This window comes from Hippopotamus amphibius, chromosome 1, assembly GCF_030028045.1.
Source record: "Hippopotamus amphibius kiboko isolate mHipAmp2 chromosome 1, mHipAmp2.hap2, whole genome shotgun sequence".
Lineage (NCBI taxonomy): Eukaryota > Metazoa > Chordata > Mammalia > Artiodactyla > Hippopotamidae > Hippopotamus > Hippopotamus amphibius.
Genome location: NC_080186.1, coordinates 21,764,114 through 21,788,825, shown reverse-complemented (window position 1 = coordinate 21,788,825; position 24,712 = coordinate 21,764,114). Strand labels below are relative to the sequence as shown.

The window sequence follows — 24,712 nt, the reverse complement described above, 5'->3', positions numbered from 1 at the left end:
GCAGAGAAGGGACCATTATGTAGACTTCAGATGAACTTCCATTCTATGTGGTGGGTGGTAAGAACTTTAGATCTAATTGAGATCCCCTTCGTTCTTCTCAAAGTGATCATAGATTAACATAATCTGCAAATTGCCATTAATTATTTTCAAAGACTTTGAACAATGGCAGTGGACAAGATTTATGATAAACTCACAGATGATGATTTTTCTTACTTTGGGCATGAATTGGCCCTGCATCTGATCTTGATCAGGGTTCCGTTTTTGGGTCAGACACTCAGGGAACCCAGCTAGACATAAAGTTAGTTGGTTCACCCTTAGTCCCTAATCACAATAGAGCAACGTCCTTTACGGTTGTTGAAGGAAGTTCTTGAACTGTTCAGGAGTCTGGTACAAGCTCTATATGATGTTACTTTGCCTACAGTATGGACTGAAATAGCACTAATGAATAGGATTCTGCTTCCTGTGAAACTCAAGTTGAATATTTACAGTATTTATCCCAGATGAAGTCATGAGGGTCAAGCCTCATGATGGTATCTATTCTAGATGAAGTCATAGAGGTCAAGAGGACACTAGCTGCAGAAGTCTCTTTACTTGATGGTTTGTCAGAGCATTACATCAGTTTGTCACTGCTGTCTGCTTTGCCAAACGTAAGGCCTTTACTACAAAGCTAAAAAATAGTAATATAGAAGCAGACTTGCATCTTCTGCTGTTGATTATATACAGCAGTAGCTACAGTTTTCTAATAAAATTGGGTATCTCCTCCAAATCTGTCTTCCTGCAAGTCATTCTCAGGACCTTCTACTCAGAATAGGGTAAGCACCCAGGGAATGAATAAGCTGAAGAAGTATAATGTGGTTTCCTAGACATAGATCTTGCATTTTAAGTTTGTGTATGAGCACAGCTGAGAGCTTAGGAAGTTACTTCTTCTTTGCTTTTAGATTAGTGATGGGTGAAGGTAGAGGTCAGTTGGTACTGACTTTCAACTCTTTTCCATACCCCCTTCATTCTAGCTTCTTTCACTATCTCTAAAATCTCTAAACCCATTTTTAGAAGAGTGAGGTATTTCCTACTGCATAGTCTTTCTAAATTTCTGATGCCCAAGCTGTATTCTGTTATATAGTTTGAAAGACTATACAGTGAGACATGAAATTTCCCCATTTCATTTTTGAAATGTTCTAACTTTTTACCTGGTGATATCTTTCTTTCAGTTATGACATGCACCGATTACATCCCTCGCTCATCCAATGATTATACCTCACAAATGTATTCTGCAAAGTAAGTTGAATAATTATTTCAAAAATCTATATGCATTTTCTCTAGATTCATTGCAAAATTTAACTTGATATTTAAGTTATTAAGTTGACATTTAATTTATTTTCATCTCTTTTTCTCTGTTCCCTACTCCAGTTTTTTTATTCCCTCTAAATATAGAGTAGAGTCTATGTAACATCCTTTTAAAAAGTTGATGATTGTCTGGAATAGATCACTGTTACTCAGGAGCTTGCTCACAATGAATAGGTACTGAAAAATGCAAAATACCATTAGTGGTGAAAACATATCACTGACTGACCTCTGATCATTTTCTCTTTCCTCTACTTTAATAGAGAGATCAATTTAAAAAGCTAAAGCCAGCCTCAGACTGGGACTTCTCAGCTTAATCTATGTTCAGTTTATTGTTTTAGGAGTGTCCTCAGGAGTAGAACTAGGCTTGAGGTTAGACAGGTTTAGTAGGTTGAAGTCACTAAGAGGCAATATTTTGGGCCTCATGGGTTAAGATTGGCATTTAAGATTCAATAAGTTAGTCATCTCCAAGATGAGTAGATGCAAAACAATGTGTATATCAGGCTAGCAATTGTGCATTTATAAAGAGTGAGCCTACATACATAGGTATATGCAAGTATGCTTTATTAAACTGGGATGAATTCTTACATGCTTATGTAGGCAGGATACATAAAGAAATTCATAACAGTGGTGAGTGATATGTATGGATCTGTTATAAAAAGAAAAATTTTCCTTTTTGTGCCCATTTGTACCTTTTGAATTTAGCATCAGTTAAAAAAAATGAACTAATTGAAAAGTCAACTCAATGAGTTCTACAAATTCTAACCTGGTATTAACAGTAATAGCATCCTTGGGCCAGTCATTTTCATGTGGTTTTCTTCTGTGAAATAACTGAACCTATTCTCTGAGATCATTATGAATAAGATAAGAAAATAATTTGAGCTATAAAGATACTATATAAAAAAGGATATTATGCTCTTTGTCATATCTGGAGATTAATCCATTTGAAGATACGAAGGTTTTAAATCATTCCCATGTGATTTGATTAACAGCTACAACCTGAGCTATTTCCTGGTCTTAAGATCTGGCTAAGAAGAATAGAAGTTTTCAAATTCAGTCTTTTAGAGTCTACTGAGATGTGATATTGCATATTCCAAATTCATTCATTCATTCAAAAAATATTTGTATACCTGCTTTGTTCAGGATACTTTATTAGCTATGCCTTCTATCTTAATGCAGACCTCCTTATCACTTAACTAAACCATTGCATTTTTTAACTGTCTCTATTTCAAGTCCTCCTCCAGCCCCTCCCGCAATCCATTTTACAAAGAAATGTCAGACTAATCTTTGTTAAAGAACAGCTCTGATCTTGCCATTCTTTGCTCAACGATTTCAGTGACTCCTGGTTGCTCCGGATTTGTCTGAACACTTTTAGCCTCATATTCAAGGTCTTTGCTGTCTGTCTTCTTTACTTTCCCTACTATATAATCTGTGTTCCTGGCAGGCTGAAGCCCTTCCTCTGTACCTTTGCCAGAGTTTTTCTCTTTTCCTAGACTACCCTTTCTCTCCCATTTCTGCACATTCTACCTGCTAGCTCACAGACCACTTCTTTATAGCCGTCCGTCATTTTCTTCTCCCCTCAAACTGAAAAAAAAATCTTTTCCCTTCTGAAACACCCCTTTCCGCCCATTATTTTATTGTTATGACCTATATGGTACATATGACACTTTCTTACTTATAAGTACAGCATAACTTACCAAATAAAATAACTGGTATCTAAAAATTCAGTGCATAAAATGTGGCACCATCTTATTCCGTGGATAAAATGACCAGGTCATCTAGCTAGTTTAAAAATCTCAAAAGTTTTCACTGTTGAATTCAAATCTCTAGCTAAGCCTGATGTGGTTGGCATCAACAACCACATCAGGTTTAGTGGCCGTATACTCTGACTTACATGTCAGCAGGGCAATTCTGTGTCCTGTCTAGGACTTCCCAGATTTTATTAATTACGTGACTTCTATTTTATAGGCTCAATCTGGAGATATGGGGCCACACCCCTACTCCCTGCTTTCTAATGTGGTTGTTTGCCTTTTGTCCACTGGCCTCACCCTCTTTTCCAAGTCCCACTTTCCTTCTCAGATCTTTAGTTTGGCCGAGAGGGCTAGGTGGAGAATGGGGCCATTTGCCAATCCTGTTCTATCCAGTTTTCTGTCATTTTAGGGTTTCATTCTATATTTAGACATAAGGGCATAAGCGAGTTTAGTCCATACTTGTATCTCACATAGGGCCTTATGTGTAGCACACCACAAATGTTTGTAGCATAGTCATTGGACCTTGGAGAAGAATATTTGAAACTATTAAATTTTCTATAAAATAGTTTGTTAGGTAGGTGATAGTAGAACCTGGAAAGGAAAAAATGATTCTACTTTCTGACCATAGTAAGAGACATTTTATGTGGCAGGTTAGTCTCCTCATTGCTGATTCTTTGCTGTTAGTGGTATTAGCTATTTCCCCTGTTTTTCTCACATGAAAGTTTTTGTTTTCTTGAACTTTTCTAGACCTTATGCACATATCCTCTCAGTTCCTGTTTCGGAAACTGCTTACCCTGGGCAGACTCAGTACCAGACACTGCAGCAGTCTCAACCCTATGCTGTCTACCCTCAGGCAACCCAAACATATGGACTACCTCCTTTCGGTAAGGCATTCTGTTGTGAGCAGTTTCTAAGAATGTAGATTTTATCCCCCAGAAATCTCCATCTTTCCCCCACAAGCAAGCATGGCTCATCAGGAAGCTGAGAGATGCCAAGTTGTTCTTGGCACAGCACCTGCTCAGTTACAGGTGTGATAGATATTGGATATGCAACTTTCCAACGGTATATTTGATGCATGTAATATAAAATCATAACTTTTCAATTCTCATTTGATTATCTGCCATAATTTAGCTATTTCCAGGATACTAAGTCTTGACTGTAAAGCTTGGAATCTTCGAGTGTTTGGAAACTCTTTGAGGAATTACTGTTGATGTGACTTCATACAAAACATGATACCATGGCAGATATATTTTGAGGTGGCTGATTTCTTGCTGACACCAAGTAATCTACATATCTAGATGGAATATGCCTTATAGTTTTCTGCTCCACCCACCCCCCTGCTCTGTTTTTGTCAGTGTCTCCCTCTCCTTTACCCCTGCCCAAACTGATGAGTTGTTGCTCTGTTGAACCAAGAAGTCATCTGAAAAAAAAAAAAAGAAAAAAGTCATCTGAGAGGGAAAATCCCCAGTTTTGTACAACCTTATCATGTGCATAGAGAGTTTTCTTCTTTGGTTTTAGGTATCTTGGACATGAACTATGAATTAGAATGATTTACTGGAAGTCAATTTGAGGTTCTTTGGGCACTTAATATCTGCTGATTTTTCTCTATGTGTGTTAATTGATTGATATATTCAGTGTGCTTTATTTCCCCTTCCCTGCTTTCTTAGAACTAGTGTTAGAAAACTGAGAGGATACTGTATTTTTTAAAAAATATTCAATATGTTAATAAAATTATAAGTGTAGTCTTTGTTGAAACTAGCTAGGAATTAGAAAAATCTTTCAAACAGATTGCAACAGATTCTGGTTATTGCTTGCTTTTGGTTTTGACATTCCTACTTTTCCTGGCCTATCTGGCTACTTACTCTTTTATGATAATGACCGCTTTCTTACCTTAAGGCATATTAGCATTCCTTGGCTCCTGCTAACTACTAGAAACAAAAATTGGGGGTTATGTTTAGTGATAGTGGTCGTTGATAACTTCATAAGAGAAGAGAAACAAAAATGCTCTTGTTTTCCTGTTTGTACACCAACAAGTATACTGAAATCTTATGTTTCTGATGTATTTAATGAGACAAGACTGAGTAGTCCTTTTGGAAGCAGAACTCTCTGTGAATATGTTTGTGTTTATTTCTTTTTGCATATATTAAAGCTGATTTATCAACAGCTGGCTAACAATAGGCTAGCAAGTATAAAATATTTCACATTTTTTTAACTGTTTTGATTTAAATTCTTTATTAGAAACCCAACAGCCCTTTATGGCATTGTGGAACAGTTGATTTTCCTGCTCTTCGGTGTTAAATAAAACTCCTGTTATATTTCTGAACTCGGATTATGGAATACCTAGGACAGCGCCATGTGCATATAGGTCCTAGATATTATGGTATCTTTTATAGTCACTGCATTTCCCTCATATTAAAGAAAGAAAAAAATTCTGTAAAATAGATAAATCCCTGTTAAAAACTTGAAGGAAACAGTGTTTATTTTATAAAGAAATATAGGTTATAACAGGCTTTTTTATTAATCTGTTTCTGTTTAATAAGGGTGAGAGAAACTTGTTTCATAAGTTTTTCTTATCAGATTCAGAGAGAACTTTTCATTAGCTTAATTTGCCTTTGAATGAGAGGTATGACATATTCTCAAATTTTATAAAGGAAACTTTAAAGAAATGTTTGTAATACTTTTTGTGTTTATGTGTGTGTAATACTTTTTAAAGTGACTGTATTTTTTAGACATTTTCTTATGTTTTAACACATAGCTGCTTTTGTTTTGTATCACTCAGATATAAAGCATATCACTCAGATATAAAGCACTCCATTTCTTCCTGTATAGCACAGGGAATTGTATCTAATATCTTGTAATAACCTATAATGGAATATAATCTGCAACAAACAAAAACAAAAAAACTAAATCATTATGCTCTACACCTGAAATTAACACAATATTGTAAATCAGCTGTGCTTCAGTTAAGGAAAAAAAACTCTTTTTTTTCTTGTGAAGATTTTGGTAATTTTATTATCTTAATGTTGCCTGTTAGCACTAAAACTAGATTAGCTAGCCTGTTATTTTATTTCAGATGTAAACAGAACTTTAGAAAATCTTATTGTAATAATATGATTGTATATTTTATATTTATACAATAATAATAATAATATATTGGGGGAGTGGGAGGGAGGTCCAAGAGGGAGGGGCATATGTGTACATATAGCTGATTCACTTAGTTGTACAGCAGAAACTAACACAACATTGTAAAGCAATTGTACTCCAATTAAAATAATAATATATTATAATAATATTGAGTGCCTACTATGCCAAGCAGTATGCTGAGAATGAGTACTTCACACTTTACATTATTTTCTTATGTAATCCTCAGAACAGTCCTAAAAAGTGTCAACATTATCCCATTTTTTTATAGATGAGGAAACAGGCTTAGAAGGATTAAGTGACTAACCTGAGTTTATACAATTAGTAAATGTCTGGGATTAGAATTGCACCCTGGTTTGTTTAATTCTAGAAGTGCTCATAAATTTAGGTCTGTATGAAAAAGTTAATCTCAGAGTTGAGTTTGAAATTTAAAAGTTTCCTCCTTTTAAAGAAGTGAGAAAAGACTAGAGGAAATCTAGGAAGCCCATATAGTAACTAATCTTTAAAAGTAAAGGAATAGTGGTTATATCTTTTCAGAGCCACATAGAAATCTAGTGAGATGGCAGACTGAGGATTTGAGGTTTAACTTCCAGTGATCTGAGTGAATATGTATGAGGGAAGGGGTACTCATTCATTTTTAGGGGCCAATAAAAGATTGGCTTAACTGCCATTGTTCTACCTTCTTTTAAAAGAACTTTAATATGAGATGGAGATTTGACAGTATGTATTGAGTCTTAAGAATGTTCATGCCATTTTCCTCAGTAATTTTACTTCTAGGGATGTATCCTAGGGATTAATTAGAGATAACCACAAAAATTTACTACCAAGGTATTCATCACAGCATTATTTATAATAGCAAAAGATTGGAAACAGCCGACATATTGAATTGAAAGGTATGTGTTAAATTGCAGTGTATCTGCAGAGTGGAAAACTGTAGCCATTATAAATCATATTCTTCAAGAATAGTGTCTTGAAAAAACAGTTTATTTGAAAAAAGCAGTATATAAAACTGAAAATTCAATGTAATATACCAAGTTAATAGTTTTTTAAAATATGTATATAAAGCATAATTTGGAAGAAAAACTGAATTTTAACAGTAGAGGCGGTACAGATTTGATCTCAGTTCCCATGGAACCATACAAAGTGAGGACACAGTTCCAGTGTGTACAGGTTTTAGTTAGCACAGTCCAGCTCAAAAGTGAAAACTGTATTTTTTTTCTGTGTGATGAGACTGCAATTTTTTTCTTTTCACTTTCTATATTTTCCCAATTTTCTATAATATACACCTACTTATTTTATCATTAACAGAAGTACTCAGATTAAATTACTTAGCATTTATAATAGCTCACCCCCAGTGAGCTATTAAGTCAACAAGATATTCTTGCATGTGTTTTTTTCTAGCATTTACATGTACTTCAGTTCTTGACCAAACTAATCTTCTCTAGAGTTCCCCTACTCTGATACATATTACTGCAAAGTGAACTGCTTAGGTTGCTTTGGTTAGTGAATAACCAATAGGGAAGTATTTGTGCTGGAAAACTTGGATAGAGTTCGTGATAAGACCCCACTGTGGGGCAGCAGGAGGATAGTACTCGGAGACAGGCTTCCTTTGCCATTTTTAAATCAGCCATTGCTCTACACCAGGCTCTTGGTGCTTAAAATGAGAAAGTCTGTACTTGTAGGCAAAGAACAGTGGACTGGGAGTTAGGAAGCCTGGAGTTTATTTCTTTGCTGTTGGCAGTAGTGCTCTACAGTCAAACCATTTGGTCATGCTGCTTGTTACTTGGAATTCTGGGAAGAGTGTTTTTAAAGGAAGATGTATGTGTATATATATTTTATATATATGTGTGTGTGTGTGTGTATATACACACACACACACACACACATATACACCTAAAGAGTAGGACTGTAGTGATGCTGCAGGCAGTATCCATATTGTCTTTTATTCCTGTATTCTTTATAATACTGAATAGCTACTTTATGTTTCTGGCCAAAAACATTCAAAACTAGCTATTATTTCCCCTATTTATCTTGGGCATTTTGCACTAATTTTTGACCTTACAAGAAGGACCAGTTTATATTACATTTTGAAACTTCAAAAATACATAGTCAGTAATGAGACTAGCAAAACTCTCTCAGCTAATACTATTCTTATTAGTAAGATAGTATTTTAGGACAGTGTAATAATAAACATGTCTACAAACCCAATACCTCAGGTTCAGAACCTATTTAGAAAAAAAACACATTGATTACAATAAATCTGGAAGTTGTTATGACATTGAGAAGGCAAGTTGTTTCTGAAAAATGTGGTAGTCAACCACCAAGAATCTTAGCACTGATATTCAAATTTCACATGATGAATGTTTAAAAAACTACATTCTCAAATATTTTTTTGTTGTTAAATGTCAGCCATAACAAGGACTTTAGCTGCGGCTTACCTGGGCAAGACTTAAAATCATCATGAACCAAGGGTGGAAGGGAGTGTGGGGTGGCCCTCCTAATTCATGCTAGAGATGTTGGTATTCCTTAGTCTTTTCAAATAAGTTATTTTGTGTGTTTAATAGATGAGAAAAGAATGTGACTTTTTTTTTAATGCTTTAGTTTGATAAATTAGGAGTTTGGGATTAACATATACACACTACTATATATAAAGTAGGTAAACAACAAAGACCTACAGTATAGCACAGGAAACTATACTAAATATCTTGTAATAACCTATAATGGAAAACAATCTGAAAAAGTATATGTGTATATATGTGTATATATATGTGTGTATGTGTGTACATATATATATATCTGAATCACTTTGCTCTATAGCAGAAACTAACACAACATTATAAACTAACTACAATTTTTAAAAAAAGGATTTGAGACGAGGCAAATTACCATATTCCACTGTCAACCTTTTAAGATTTTCACATCTCCTTTTACTATTCTTATATTTACTAATCAACAAATTTTACACATGTGAGTTACACTAAGATATCTGAGTGTCCTGGTGAAGCAGAAGTCCTTATTATCAAAGCATTATATATTTATAAGTTTCTTATCAGATTAAGATTATATGAAATGAGGTAATATTGAATTTGAAGCTGTAGCTGACCTTGGTATTGATTTCTTACCTGGGGTGTGTCTGATGACTCTTCTTGGGCTAAATTATCAGCTTCAACTGTATTGATCCAGTAGCCATAACTATTCAGAGCACAGTGAGGTTTTTAATAGACTTTTGCATAGCCAAAATTATGACAAAAACTTGGGGACTTCGCTGGCGGTCCGGTGGTTAAGACTCCATGCTCCCGATGCAGGGGGCACAGGTTTGATCCCTGGTGGGGGAACCAAGATCCCGCATGCTTCATGGCATGGCCAAAAAAAAAATTATGACAAAAACTGTTCACTTATAAAGGATATCCTTAGGCTCTTGTGTAGAAGCAAGCTTTGTTAATGGTCCCCTAGTTTACTGAAGAAGGAGATACAGCTAGAAACAGGAGATTGTCAAGAAGTGACAGATCACAGAGAAAAGACAGTGATACAAGAACTTTCAAATCATAAAACTATAATTGAGTTCTGCTTGGTACTAAGCAAATGTCTTCATATCTCTCAATAGCCTCTGAGGGTATTTCTGTAGTGTACATAGCACAGCACAGTATTGATCTTGGAAACAATTCTGAGAAAAGGTATGTTCACTATTTCTTCTCTGCTAAGAAGGCAGGAAAGGATATAAATATATTTTAGAAAGATTTTCATTTATGAGCATTGTGATAAAAATAAAAGAGAATAGGTATGATATCTGTCAATATGAGATGGATTTATATGTTCTGACAGGGAAAGATGTCTCTTAGGTATTATGTGGAAAAACAAAATGTGAACAGCATGTAACATCCCTTTTTAACTAAAAAGAAGAAAAAAAGATTAGTCAACAGAAGAAACCTGAGTGACTCATGCAAACTGTGAATAGTGGTTAAGTCTGGATGTGGGATTATATATGACTTTATTTTTTTCTAAAAATTAGAAATTATATATTTCTGTTAATGTTTTTAATTTATAAAAGTAAGCAGGTATGTCTTTCCTAATCAGAAGAAACAAGGGTAACAAAGTAACGAGCTTAACAAGGCAGAGAAGTATACAAACATTTTAGAAAAATCTGGTGCTTGTTTAATGGGTAAGTGAATTTTAAACTTATGTGGAATGTCTCCCACTTAGACAATGCAAATAAATGATTTATCGCTCTACAGGAATGTCAAGCACCCAACAACCCTTGGGTGTCAGTATGTCTTTTTCTGATCCTGATCAATTTCCCCCAACCATTGATGTGAACTTATATACATACATATCATGTTGGGGTTTTTAACAAGATTTTTGTTTCTATGGCCCCACTCCCCAATTCTTTGAAATTGTATTTGCTTGTGGTATATTACGAGTGGGAGAGTCAATAATTTTCTTACAAGCAAATTTATTTTTGTTCTAAGATTTCGATTTTAAACCTACTGGCTGATATTTGAAAGCATAACCATGCTTCTCAGTCCCAGTGTATTGTTTGTAATTGGTCCAATTTATCTGATTCAGGTGCATTGTGGCCAGGTATGAAACCTGAAAGTGGTTTAATTCAGACTCCATCTCCAAGTCAACACAGTGTTCTTACCTGCACTACAGGGTTAACCACAAGCCAGCCAAGCCCAGCACATTATTCTTATCCCATTCAAGGTAAACAGGCATGGTTGTGTGTGTTTTTGTTTTTTTGTTTTTTAATTATTATTGTTTTTTGTTTTTAATCTACCTGCATCTCCAAACACACTGGGTAATACAGGATATTTGCATTTGTGCATGCTTTTTGTGTTAGACAAACCAGAACCTAGGAGTGTGATTCATAAGTAGTTTAAGCCTTTGACTGTGAACTGCTAAATAGAATTGAAGACTCCTCTTTTGCATATTGGTGTCCAGAAAACCTGTCTGACTTTGTTCTAGTCTGTTCGCAGTGGCATTTTGTCCTGTAAATGAGCAGAAGACTCCATGGGTTAGAGCTTTGCCAACTTCTTTTATGTGAAGCCCAAATAGAATGGAATGTGAAATGCGTTCTGCTTTGTGAGATGTGTGCTGCTTTTCTGCTGTAGTTTTTATCACACCTCCACCCCATTTACTACTTTTTGGTGAGCATTTTTCTTGCTCAAAAAATTCAGTCCTGTTTCTATTTCGTGATGAAAAGCATAGCGTTAAAGCTTGAACTCTTAACATCTCTGCCTTCCTGAGTTCTTCCTGTAAAAGGTTAGAATTATGACAGCACTATTAAGAATGAAGACAAAGAAGCTCAAAAGGCAATATGGAGTTAATTCCTTACCCTTCCAAGTCCAATACAGGGAGTTTGTCATTGCTCCAAATTGGCAATTAACGTCCATCTACGTGGCTTCTCATCTGCCTCCTTTCTTCTGATTTCTCCCAGCTTTTAAATGTTATTCCTTATAAAATAGTACTAGAGGGATGAGGTTAGGATAGCAACAACTGGTCTGAGGTATTCTTAAATTATAAACTTTGATGATGAAAAAATGTTTTGATGTAGATTATATTAAACAAAATATTTTGATTTTCAGTATTAACTGTTTTCAATAAAATGATTGAGAACTACTTTTTGTTGGTCTTTTGGGAACAGAACTGTTTACTACATTCTTAAGACCTTGCTCTGAGCTACCTTTATCTCCTATTGTGTACTGAATCTCCTCTTTTCTTATTTCCCCTTCTTTTTATGTTTGTCCCCTCCCTCTTTTTTTCTAAAATGGGAAGAAACCAGGAAGAAAAAACTCAAGAGCGTGACTTTGTCTTCTCCTCTACCCCCTTTCATTTTTGTAAAGTGTTTCTCTATGTTGGTAGGCTTTGAGGTCCAACTACAGGCAAATCTAGTAGCCAAGAGCCTCCTAAACAGATACATCTCTGATGATTACACCTAGGTCATGAAAGAAAAGCAAGGAGTTCTCTTATATTAATAATCCTCTCCCAAGTTGTAGAACCACCACTCCTCTGTAGTTGTATCTTGAATTCGAGGAACCTGATAGCTGTATTTACTTTTCCCTCGTTGTAAAACAAGAGGAACCACCTTTGGGGGTCTTTTAAGACCCATTGCTTTAAAAAAAAAAAGTCATGAAGCTATCCTTTAATTTCATTCGCCACTATCCTAATTTCTTATCTTTTAGTACATTTTTTCCCTTGAGATCAATTAACCCAATTTCCTCCATTGTGCTAATAATGTTCATTGTTGATATTTGTTAAGTGTGGTGCTTAGCATTGTTTTAGGAGTAGATAGGTGTTACTCAGGTAATCACAACAGACCTGTGAGGGTGTTGTGTACTGTCATTAATCTCATATTACAGATTTGGCGCATTAGACACACAGTAAATAAGTCAAGGATGTAAGCCAGTCAGTCTGACCCCAGCACATGGGTGTAATGTTTATGATTTTCAGTGTTGAAGCCATGGTATCAATATCAACTCCCATAATTGAGAACCTCTCCTAGCAAATATTTAAATTCATTTCCCTTCCCTTTTCTGGTTAACCTATTGGCCCATTATATTGTTCATTAGAACTTTGGCACGGGGTAGAAATTAAGGCAGAAATTAACCATCAAGTTATCAATTTTTGCCATTTATTCTGAGAAAAAGTTGGTAGAAAGCAAGTTGTAAAAATTGGCTAAAAGGAAATATAGGTGTATTGGCACATTTGAATCACCTGGATTCTCCACTATCAGTATAACTGTCCTCACCCCCACTTTTCATTTCCTTTAGCACGGATAATGAGTGTCAGCTCTCCAGGGCTTCATCTTCTTCCCCCCTGTAACTAACCAGTCATTCCACAGAGTAAAAACAAGGAGCATTGTATTGATTTTTTTTTTTTAAGTGGTCAAAACAGCAATGTCACCTCATCCCCTCCAAAAGCTTTCAATAGCTGAAAATAAGCCTATCTTCCCTGGGGAAGTTAGGGAAATTACACAAATTCCACTTCTGGCTCGATCAGCTCCGATCAAAACCTTTTCTTTAGATTATACTTCAATCAATGCACATGAAAACCCTTTGATTAAGTAGATCTGGCTTGTTTATATATCAACCTTTTCCTAGAGTGTCTGTGACGGTATGGCCCGGTCTCTGGTCATTTTCTTCAGTTTAGATGGCTTAAATAATTAAAATTCAAATAGCAAAATTAATTTTAACCCAACCTTGAATTTCAGTGACTGTCTTTGGGGTCTGATAGTGTTGGTAACGCACAATAGCTTTCGTTGACTAGGAGATTTGTTTTGCATTTTAATAGACTTCATTTTTTATTATAGTTTTAGATTTATAGAAAAATTGAACAGATAATGTAGAGTTATATATCCCCCTACCCTCACACAGTTTCCCCTGTTATTAACATCTCACATTAGAATGAAACATTTATTAAGATTAGTAAACCAATATTGGTACATTACTATTAATTAAATCCTAGGTTTATTTAGATTTCCTTAGTTTTTACCTGATGTCCGTTATCTGTTCCAGGACCCCATGCAGGACTTCACATTTCATTTGATTGTCATGTCTCCTTAGGCTTCTCTTGACTGCAGTTTTTCACACTTTGCTTGTTTTTGATAACCTTGACGTGCTGTTCGTGAATCCCACAAGTATTTATTGAGCATTACCTATTGTAGGCCAGGTGCTTTGCTAGATGTTGGAGGTAATGGATAAGATAGTAAGATTCTGGCTTCATGGAGCTTACAGACTAGGAGAGGAAGCAGAAGATAAACAAGTAAATAAATACATAGATTTTGAAAAGTGCTCTGAAAGGAAAAAAGAATTGGTTGTTGTGATTGGGAAAACAAGAAAGGAGTTCGTTCTAATAGTGGGGTCAGAGGAGTCTCTCTGTGGAAGTAGACATGCTGAGCAGGCCTCATCATGCTGGAGGGCAAGAGGGACAGGCCAGGGAGAACAATTCAGGCTGGGAGAGCAGCACTGCAAAGGTCCTAGTGAGAAACAGTCTCCTGTTTTGAGTAACTCGAAAGCTGGGGTGAGCAAGGGTGGTGGAGAGACATATATAAAATTGGAGAGGTGGGTAAAAACTAAATCTTGTACCAACTTCTATGTGCCATTAACCCTTCGGTTTACCCTCCGACTTTGGGGCAGTGTCACTTCATTCAGCTGTGCCTCTCACAGTTCTGTAATCAGTCTTCTGATTAAAGCTGTCTCTGTATCCCGACTGTTTCAGGTGGACCTCTAGTGGGGCATGGTTCTCAGAAGCTTTGTCTTCCTGTGATTTCACAGCTCTGTTGCAGAACAGGAGTGGGAACTATCTGAAAACAATTGGCCATGCCATTAGTATTTTGAGAGCTAATAGTCTTTAGATATATGTATCAATAGGCGTTACCACTTGAGTTTTATTTTGTCCTCTAAATTTATTTTTGTTGCATATTTTATTGCTGCTGCTTTTATTTTTTAAATCTGCAATTGAATTTATTGTTGTTGAGACCTGCACATGTATTTATGTAGGGTGACCAGTGCTTTTTTTTTTTTTTTTGAGGTGGCTGGCTTTTTAGTCAGTTGTGCAGGAGTTAGGGCATGCAGTGATTATGTGTATTTTAAAGTGAGTTTAGCTTGGATTCAGTGCTGGTTACAAGAGCCTAAATAAATACTATGTATTTAATTATCATCTGACTTTTATCACTAGAATTTAAACACCATGAGGGCAGGGACTTTGTCTTGTTTGCTATTCCATTCCTCAGTGGCTGGAACAGTTTCTGGGTACATAGTAGACCCTGGTTTGATGAATGAATGAATGAATGACATGTTAGAAATGATTTGAGTTGGAGAAAGAACTGTTATTGAGCCCTATAAACTTTCTAGGTTAGCAGACCAACATTTCCTGTAATAGAAACCACTATTGCTGAGAGAAATTTGTGATTCTTAGTACTGTACTTGTTAAAAACTTGATATTAATAACTAGCTAATCGAGTCATTAAACTTCCTGTCAGGGATAGAGTATCTGGCCAGTTGTTTGTAAGGTCTATACATTTTTACCTCCAGCCCAATTCTGTAAGTGATCTGAAAATTGTTAAATTTATAAAACTACTTTGTCAGTCAGAGTACCTTTTTCCCCATGTTTGTAGAGATCAGATATGAATGAATTGTACCTCTAACCATTTATAAATTATTAAGAAGGTAGAACAGAATTAAAGGTAAATAGGAGGGAAAAGAGTATATGCTAGGACTAGGGCTAAAGAAGAATTGATCTAGAAGTGGACTTTGCCGGCAGAGAGAAACTTAAGAGATTAAATTCTTCACTTTGTTTCCCACATTAAATCACCTGTGTTCAGCCAGCAGACCTGCCTACCATAATGTACTGGTAATAGAATCTGGAATGTACTTGAAATTCTTTTCCCACAAGAATAGTTTAAAACTACTTAGAGAGTCATCTAGCTTATATACAATGATTTCTTAGGACTTCCCCTTAGGGGAAAAAATATTGATGGGAAGAAAATATCATCTATAAAATTATAAAATCTGTTTCATGTAGTTGTTGGGTTTAAGAAAGTAAACAAGAATCCTTTAGTTTACATGGGAGAAGGAGTATTATAGAAAAGGAAATCTCCCTGGATAGTGAGGAAATCTGATCCCTAGCTCAGCCACTGACTGTGAGGAAGGAAACAACACTGGATAAAGAATGGAGAGATCCCAGTTGTCATTTTGACTATCTACCTTTAACTCCACGACTGTGGACGAATTACTCTAACTCTTCTTTGTCCCAAGTTCTTCTGAAAACTAGGGTTGCAGCAGTAGCTATTCCTTATATCTAGTTTATCTCAGTCTCTTCTAGACTTTCGTCTAAGCAGAGTACCCTTGGGGAAAGGGATAAAATTCCCTCTAATTTTGCCCAGTACTCTCAAGTTTCTGCCTCATTAATTCACCTGCACTATTCTTTTTTTTTTAATTAATTTATTTAATTTATTGGCTGCGTTGGGTCTTCGTTGCTGCACATGGGCTTCCTCTAGTTGCTGCGAGCGGGGGCTACTCTTCATTGTGGTGCACAGGCTCCTCATTGTGGTGGCTTCTCTTGTTCAGGAGCATGGGCCCTAGGCACATGGGCTTCAGTAGTTGTGGCACATGGACTCAATAGTTGTGGCTCATGGGATCTAGAGCACAGGCTCAATAGTTGTGGCACACGGGCTTAGTTGCTCCGTGGCATGTGGAATCTTCCCAGAGCAGGGCTCGAACCCTTGTCCCCTGCATTGGCAGGCGGATTCTTAACCACTGCGCCACCAGGGAAGTCCCACCTGCACTATTCTTAATGGAGATTTTCCTAATAACTTTTCCTCTAGAGGACTTTGTCACCAGTGGGATAGGTAGTCAGATAGTCTGGTCTACCTGATGGTGCACCTTTGTGGTGTGTGTGACTGCAGTAGAAACCACGTGTAAGTGTGCTTATGCTGAGCGAAGGAATGGAGTTCAAGAGCAGTGCCTCACAATTTCACCTCTGTTGTCCGCCTGAAAAAAGTCACTGCAGCAAATACTAGCCACTGAGGATTTTATTAAAACCCTGGTGGAATCTGTGATAGAAGGGTGTGAAAAAGTTAACCCAAATTTCTTGTCCTGAGACAGGCAGCCTAAGTAGCTTATGGAGTACATTTTTACCTGGCCAGAATAATACTGAATATTTTCTGAGTTTTTCCAGGCTTGTTAGTGAAGTCATTAAATGCCAGAACATGGTGTTTGTTGAACTCCAAGCACTTTAGAATTTGGAGAACTATCTCAGTTTCTCACAGTAATTGTGTTGCATAAGGAAAGGCATAATTTGGGGCAGGTGATAGTAAATATCACAGTGTAGGACTTACACATGAATTTACCAGAGCTCTTGTTTCTACTGGTCTCGGTAGGTCACACTGCAGGTGAGTTATTTTTCAGCTGCCAGAGAAGATGGACTGCAGGGATTTGGTTTAGGTTCTGATTTCATTCGTATCATTAGTATGAACTAGTGCATTGTGTTGTATCCTTGTAGGACTTTAGTAGGAATAGTTGAAAACTCAAGTCGAAACAGAAAAATGTGTAAACTGTTTTATTTTTAATCAAGTCTAAATTAAGGTATGGCATGCAAAAGAGTAAAACCAGTATCTAGTATTTATTTCCTTTGCCAGTATTTTTTATCTCCTTGTAGATCTGTTTACTTAGGACAAAATGTACTTTCAATTTCTTTTAGCCTTTTACATAATATCTTTAATATCTTTTAACATTTTCAATCTTATAGCTTCAAGCACAAATGCCAGCCTGATACCCACTTCATCTACTATTGCCAATATTCCAGCAGCAGCAGTTTCCAGCATCTCAAACCAGGTACATACTTTTGTTCATCCTATTGATATGGTTCATCTAGCTAGTTCTTCCTCTCTTCTTTCCATTATCAGTTTGCCAGTCTAAGAAAGAACCAGTAAGGACTGTGGAGAGACCTTTTTCTGGATGCCCTCAGAACTGGGACCTTGGATGGTTTCTCAGGCTACTACCCAGTTTCTCTAATTCCTCTGCTAAGACTCTGAATGATATGAGTATATTTGCTCCTTTATCTACTGTGTGTGTGTCTGTCTCTTACCTTGCTGCCACAAGAATGTAAGCTTCGTGAGGGTAGGGATTTATTTTTCTATTTTGTTCAGTTATTTGTTCCAAGAGTTCAGAAGAATGCCTCGTACTCACATTAAAGGCACATAGTAAATATTTGTGGAAATATTACTTCAATTTTTTTAATTTAGCCACTCATTTCTTTGTGAATTCCTTGTGGTCTGGTCTCGATCACCATTCTACTAACTCTTTATGTTCAGATCATTGGTAGCATCTTTCAGTGTTTTAGGGTTTCTTTGGTTTTGTTGTTATGTTTTTATTTGTTGTTTTCTCTGCAGCAATTAATATTATCAACGACTATCTCCATGTATCTTTTTTTTATTTTTTATGGCACACGGGCTTAGTTGCTCCGCGGCATATGGGATCTTCCTGGAGCTGGGATCGAACCCATGACCTCTGCATTGGCAGGCGGATTCTTAACCACTGCGCCACCTAGGAAGCCCCTCCATGTATCTTTTTTTCTGACTGTAGTTAACATTGCTATTCTGGTTCACTTTTTATGTTTGTTTTTGCATTTGTTCATTCTTTTAGTCCACAAGTATTTATTGAGTTCCTGCTGTGTACCTGGAACTCTTCAGGGTAACATCTCTCTCCCTTTCATATCTTGTCTACTGTCATGGACAGTCTCTATTTAGTTTTCCACATGTCTATTATTTCATCCCCAGGAATGTTTAACCACATTCACAGTGTCCATGTACTACTTACAAAATGAAGATTCTGGTCCTGACCTCATGATACCTACAGGCTTCCTAGTGATTGATGGGCTTTTTTTTTTTTTTTTTTTTAAATATCCTGCTATTTCCCTAAGTTGACCATATCTAAAATCAACCTTTCATTCCACCCTTTCTTCTGTTTCCTTGTCCTCCAAAAGTAATACCACTTTTTCCTGTGGCTTCTCAGTTCTTGTCAGTTACACTATTTTTTAATATACCCAGGCCTAAAGCCAGACCAGTCATCTTCAATTTTTTTTTTCCATACCCAGTCCTAATCCAACCATTTCTGGAATTCTTTCTTGCCTTTTTTTTTCCCTTTTTTTCCCTTTTGGTCGTGGGGTGTGGCATGTGGAATCTTAGTTCCCTGACCAGGGATCGAACCTGTGCCCCCTGCAGTGGAAGCATGGAGTCTTAACCCCTGGACCACCAGGGAAGTCTGTGCTTTTTCATTTTTGCTATCATTTCCGATGTTTTAGTTTCTTCCCCTTTAATCCTGAGTTACCTATTCATTTCATCTCTAGTTTTTCACTGTGCCTGTATGTTTTCTAAAACACTATCTGATTAATTTTCTTTAAATGCTACATTTTATCCTGTCCCTCACCTGCTCAGAATTTTTTCATATTTTTGTTTATTTGAATTTGATGATCCCCATTTCCTGCCCCCATACAAACTATACACCTTTGCCCAAAGAATCCAAGTCATGTTCCTTAACCAGTCCTTCAGGCCTACAGAAATCCTTTGTTTCGACCAGACTCAACATCTCTGGCCCCTTAGTAAAACCTTTCCAGGGTCTCTTCATTTTCCTATCCCCTCTGCCTCTTTATCTCAGCAGACTCTCTGTCACAGTCTGCAGCATCGTTGTTTTGCTCTGTATTTCACTCATTTGACATACAATTTATTGCTAATTCATTGGAAATGTGTTTGTTTGTCTTCTATCCTGCTAGATTTTTAACTCCCTTGAGTTCAGCTAGTATGACATATTCTTTTCTTTAATATTTCCTTTTCCCGCCCATGCACCAACACATACACACACACACACACACACACACACACACACACACTCACACTCACACTGTGAATTATATCTGGCTCATGGTGGAGGCTCGATACTCTGTAAATAATTGGTCTGATCAATTAGCTTCTTCCTACTTGTCACCCGTATCAATATCAGTGGAATTTTTAAGGTGTGTATTTGAGCTGTGCATCATACCCATATTTTACAGCTTTTTTAAGGTGTAATTGACATACGGTAAAGTGCACAGATTTAAGTTGTATGATTTGATAAGTTTTGTCATGTATGTGCCCGTGAAACTACCAAAAGTTCCCTTCAAATATTTTAAACTTTATTTTTAAAGAAAACTTGATATTTAAAAAAAGAGAGGGGCTTTCCCTGGTGGTTCATGGTTAAGACTCTGCGCTCCCAATGCAGGCGGCACAGGTTTGATCGCTGGTGAGGGAACTAGATCCCACATGCTGCAGCTAAGAGACTGCATGCTGCAACTAAAAAAGATCCTACGTGCTGCCATTAAGACCCTGCACAGCCAAATAAATAAATAAATAAATATTTTTTTTAAAAGAGAGGGAGAGAGAGAGAGAAAAATACTCAGTTTTTAAACTGGGAAACTTTAATGTAGGATGTATGCTTTTTTGCTTAAGCTCATCTGTCCTTAAAAGCACTACCATCTAGTGCAGTGGTTTATAAACTGCTTAAAGAGTAGAATCTTTCCTTCAGAAATTCTATGCAGATATTTATGCAGAAATTCTGAACATAACATAGGGGGGAAGAAAGGCTGTTATAGTAGAAAAGGGACATTATGTGTACAGTGCATGGGACCTCCCCCCCCCCCACCCCAGCCTTACCCTCATCCCAAAGACAGGCCCTGAGGCATCTGCTCTTGACTCTTAGATTTCCACAGAATGCATTTTGAAAATCATTGGTTTAGGTGGAAGACTATATAGGTAGGTAAATGAGAAGTCGAGTTAATGTTTTAGGGAAATAATTATGAAAAAGAGGGGCATGAAAGTCTCTTGTGTTGAAATTAATGTTATGCTCTTGCTAAGAAGCTTGTTTTCCTCCCTTATTCCCTTTGACCTACAGGACTATCCCACCTATACTATCCTTGGTCAGAGTCAGTACCAGGCTTGCTACCCCAGCTCCAGCTTTGGAGTCACAGGCCAGACTAACAGTGATGCCGAGAGTACCACCTTAGCAGCAGCCACATACCAGACGGAGAAGCCTAGTGTCATGGTACCTGCACCTGCAGCACAGAGACTTTCCTCTGGTAAGCTCTGCAGTTCTGAAAACTTTGGCTTAAGGGCAGTTCATTCAGCAGGTGATGGCGAAGATAATTTTGTTCTGGTCTGAGTCACTGTTACCATGCTATTGGCTTTCCCTCTCAGGTGAGGAGTATTTAAACACTGGAACCAGACTATGATGAGTCATTGGCAGGCTGAATATAATACCTGATGCTGTGAACAGAAAAGTAGCAAGAATGAGAAGACTTTATTTATGACTCCCATTCCACTCTCCCTGTAGCTATAACATGCTTGTCACAGAGAACTTCAGAATCTTAGCACATTTATAAAAGTTGGAGGACTCCAGTTTTAGTCTGTGTATAATTTGGACTTCTGGTTAGGCCTCGGAACAGTTAGCTCTTAACTTTTTCTTTGTCATGGATCCCTTTAAGATTCTGAGGAGAGCTATGGTCCTTTTTCCCCAAAGAAAAACATAAAATTTAACCTACAAATTTAAACCTCTAGCTTTGAGATGGATCAGTGAATTATGATGTCCAGATTAAAAAATCCTGACAGAAAGATTTATGCACACATTCAGTAAACATATGCACATACTTTTTATCTCTATTTTTCATGAAAATTTGGTGGTTTGCTGTGAAGGACTGTTTATCATTAACACTGATGCATTTTTAAAAACAATGGTCTATATCAACTAGAGCAGTCTTCCATGCATCTTGCTTCTAGTGGTCTTCTAAATAAATGGACATGCATATGGTCGCTGCTTCAAACCTACATAACTCTGAAATCATTGCATGTGTTGATGCCTTAGTTTTGAATTCATTTCTCTAAATATCTTTGTTCTTCATAACCAAGTTTAACTTTTTAATAATGGAGAATTTCAAACATAGGCAGACATTGTCAGAGTAGTATAATAAACCCTTATATATAAATGTTGGGAGTTTCATTTTTCTTTACAGTTTGTTTAAAGTAACATCCAGGTGAGGTCCGTACATTGTGATTGGTGGATACGTATTTTGTTTTAACCTATAAATTCCCCCATCTCTTTTTATTTCCTGTTGTAATTTATTTGTTGAAGAAACTGTCAGTAGATTGTTTGTCCCATACTGTTTCTCAGTCTAAATTTCACCAATTATAACCTCAGAGGGTAGTTTACCAGAACCTACTGCCTTCTGTATTTTATTTAAATTGGCTAATGGATCTAGAGCAATGGTTTTTCAACTAGAGGTGATTTTGTGCCCCCTGCCTCCACCTCCATGCCCCCACACCCAGGGATATTTGGCAATGTATGGAAACATTTTTGCTTGTCACACTGGTAAGGGGGTGCTACTAGCATCTAGTGGGTAGAGGCCAAGGACGCTGCTTAACCAAACATCCTACAGTGTACAGGACGTCCCCTCACAACAAAAATTATCTGATCCAAAATGTCAGTTGTGCCAAGTTGAGAAACCCATTTCTAGTAGCTTGATCAGATTCAGGTTTGTTTTTTTTGTTTGTTTCTTTTTGTTGTTGTCGTTGTTTGCAAAATGACTTTATAGATGTGTTCTTCCATTAGGAGGCATGCATATAAATTCTGGTTATAACTCTCTTCATGATGTTAGGTCTACATTTCCAAATTGCTTAAGTAAAATTTAGTTTTCCAGGCTTTACCCCTGCAACATGATTCTTAAGGGCAGAGAACCTGCTGACTGTTCTGCTCTGGTTCTTATACCTTTGACTACACTGGCAATACTGGTGTCTCACTTTTCCTTTCCAGGAGACCCTTCTACAAGCCCATCTTTGACCCAGACTACACCAAGTAAAGATGCTGATGACCAGTCCAGGAAAAACATGACTGGCAAGAACCGGGGCAAGAGGAAAGCTGATGCCACCTCTTCCCAGGACAGTGAATTAGAAGTATGGGAAGAAACTGATTTGAGTTACAACCTGCTTTTTTTTTTTGTCCTCATTTCTTAAAGTTTATCAAACATATCTGAAACTCATGGAGATTATGTGGTTCTATGTTGTGTACCCTTTAATTCCTGAGCAAGAGAAAATGAATTGGCCAAGTGAAAAGAGAAATGTAAAAACACGTTTCTCTATGCTCATATCATATCACTTTCAGATCCTTTTCACCAAAAGCATTGAAAAAGCTTTTTCAAATTTAGGTGGCCAGGTAACTTTTTAAGGGAAAGAACAAACTGTTTTCTGTATTCAGAGGAGAACAGAAAGAACAATGCATCATATTCAGAAAGCAGAGGGTATCACAAGTAATGTCATACTGTTCTCCATTTAAAAATCTCAAAGTAAAATGAGAGAACTAAAGTGTTTTAGGCCAAGTTTCTGTGAAACATGCAACCAGATCTGGTAACTCATTAATGAGATTGGCTGGCTGTGACTTATTCTGTAGTTAAACACTGTAGGAATTTATTTGGGGTGTACATTTGGCTTCATTATTAAAAAGACTAGAAAATCATAAAAAATTCTAATAATGGAGTTTTGATATTAATCCTTTTGTTTTCCTTCAATTTTTTATACTGTGATCACTTAATAAGAGGGAAAAGCCATATTTTAAAATGAATTCATTGACAGGTGTTCATAAGACATAGGTAAATTGAGGCTGTGTTTGGAACCTGTCTTCCCTTTTGTTACTGGTTGCAGGGGTGGAGTGGTGTGGATGCAGGGGAGAAAGAAAGAAAATCTAAAGACCTGATATATTTCTTGGGAAAAACTGAGAACTCACTCATTTTTTAAATTGGGGTACAGTATATATAATATAAAATTTACCATTTTTTAAGTGTGCAACTTTAAGTCCATTCACATTGTTATTTGTTACTGCTACCTATTTCCAGAAGTTTTTCATGGTTGCAAGCAGTAACTCCCTATTCTTGCCTCCTATTAGTCCCTGGTAACCTCTGTTCTACTTTCTATCATTATAAATTTGCCTATTTTAGATATTTCATGTAAGTGGAATCACAAAATCTCTCCTTTTGTGTGAAGCGTACTTCATTTAGCAGAATGTTTTCAGGATTCATCCATGCTGTAGCATGTATCAGAACTTCATTCCTTTTATGGCTGAATAATTCCATTGTGTATATATACCACATTTTGTTTGTCCATTCACCTGTGGCAGACACTTGGGGTTTTTTCACCTTTGAGCTATTGTGAATAATGCTGCTATGAACACTGCTCTACAGGTGTATTTCTTTGAATCCCTCTTTCCAGTTATTTGAAAGGTATAAACCTAGGAGTAGAATTTCTGGATCATATGGTAGTTCTGTGTTCAACTTTTTGAGGAACCACCAAAATGCTTTTCAGATGACTACACCATTTTACATTTCTACCAGCAATATACCAGGGTTCCAGCTATTTCCCATTTTTTGCATAATCCATCCTAATGGGTGTGAAGTGGTATCTCATTATGGTTTTGATTTGCATTTCCTTAATGGTGAATAATGTTGAACATCTTTTCATGTGTGTATTGGCCATTTGTCTATTTTGTTGACTTCAAACGTCCGAATCCTTTGCCCATTTTTATTTTATTATATTTTATATTTATTTAGCGCATTTTTTTTTTACACTTTATTTCTTTATTTGGCTGCATTGGGTCTTAGTTGCAGCATGTGGGATCTTTCATTGTGGCATGTGGGCTCTTTGTTGCAGCGTGCAGGCTTAGTTGCCCCGCAGCATGTGGGATCTTAGTTCCCCTGCATTGGAAGGTGGATTCCTAACCACTGGACCACCAGGGAAGTCCCTGCCCATTTTTAAATTGGGTTGTTTGTTTTTTTGCTGTTGAGTGTTAGAATTCTTTGTATATTCTAGATATTAATCCCTTATCAGGTAATATGATGTGCACATATTTTCTGTGGAATGTCTTTTCACTCTCTTTTTAGTATCCTTTGAGGGCATAGAAGTTTTAAATTTT

The 24,712-nt window shown here is 36.7% G+C and overlaps 1 protein-coding gene across 4 annotated transcripts in view; it reads left to right on the top strand.

The window, feature by feature from the left end:
• The window catches only part of EYA3 (EYA transcriptional coactivator and phosphatase 3), a 95,792-nt gene that overhangs the window by 46,100 nt on the left and 24,980 nt on the right, over positions 1-24,712 (top strand). For 3 of the 4 annotated variants that reach the window (XM_057702148.1, XM_057702170.1, XM_057702152.1), the window contains 6 exons: positions 1,209-1,275; positions 3,840-3,976; positions 10,797-10,934; positions 17,478-17,563; positions 20,654-20,837; positions 22,565-22,704. In XM_057702148.1, the coding sequence (XP_057558131.1) occupies positions 1,209-1,275; positions 3,840-3,976; positions 10,797-10,934; positions 17,478-17,563; positions 20,654-20,837; positions 22,565-22,704 (752 nt within the window). The remainder of the gene's footprint in view (positions 1-1,208; positions 1,276-3,839; positions 3,977-10,796; positions 10,935-17,477; positions 17,564-20,653; positions 20,838-22,564; positions 22,705-24,712) is intronic. The other variant, XM_057702161.1, reaches the window with a different exon arrangement.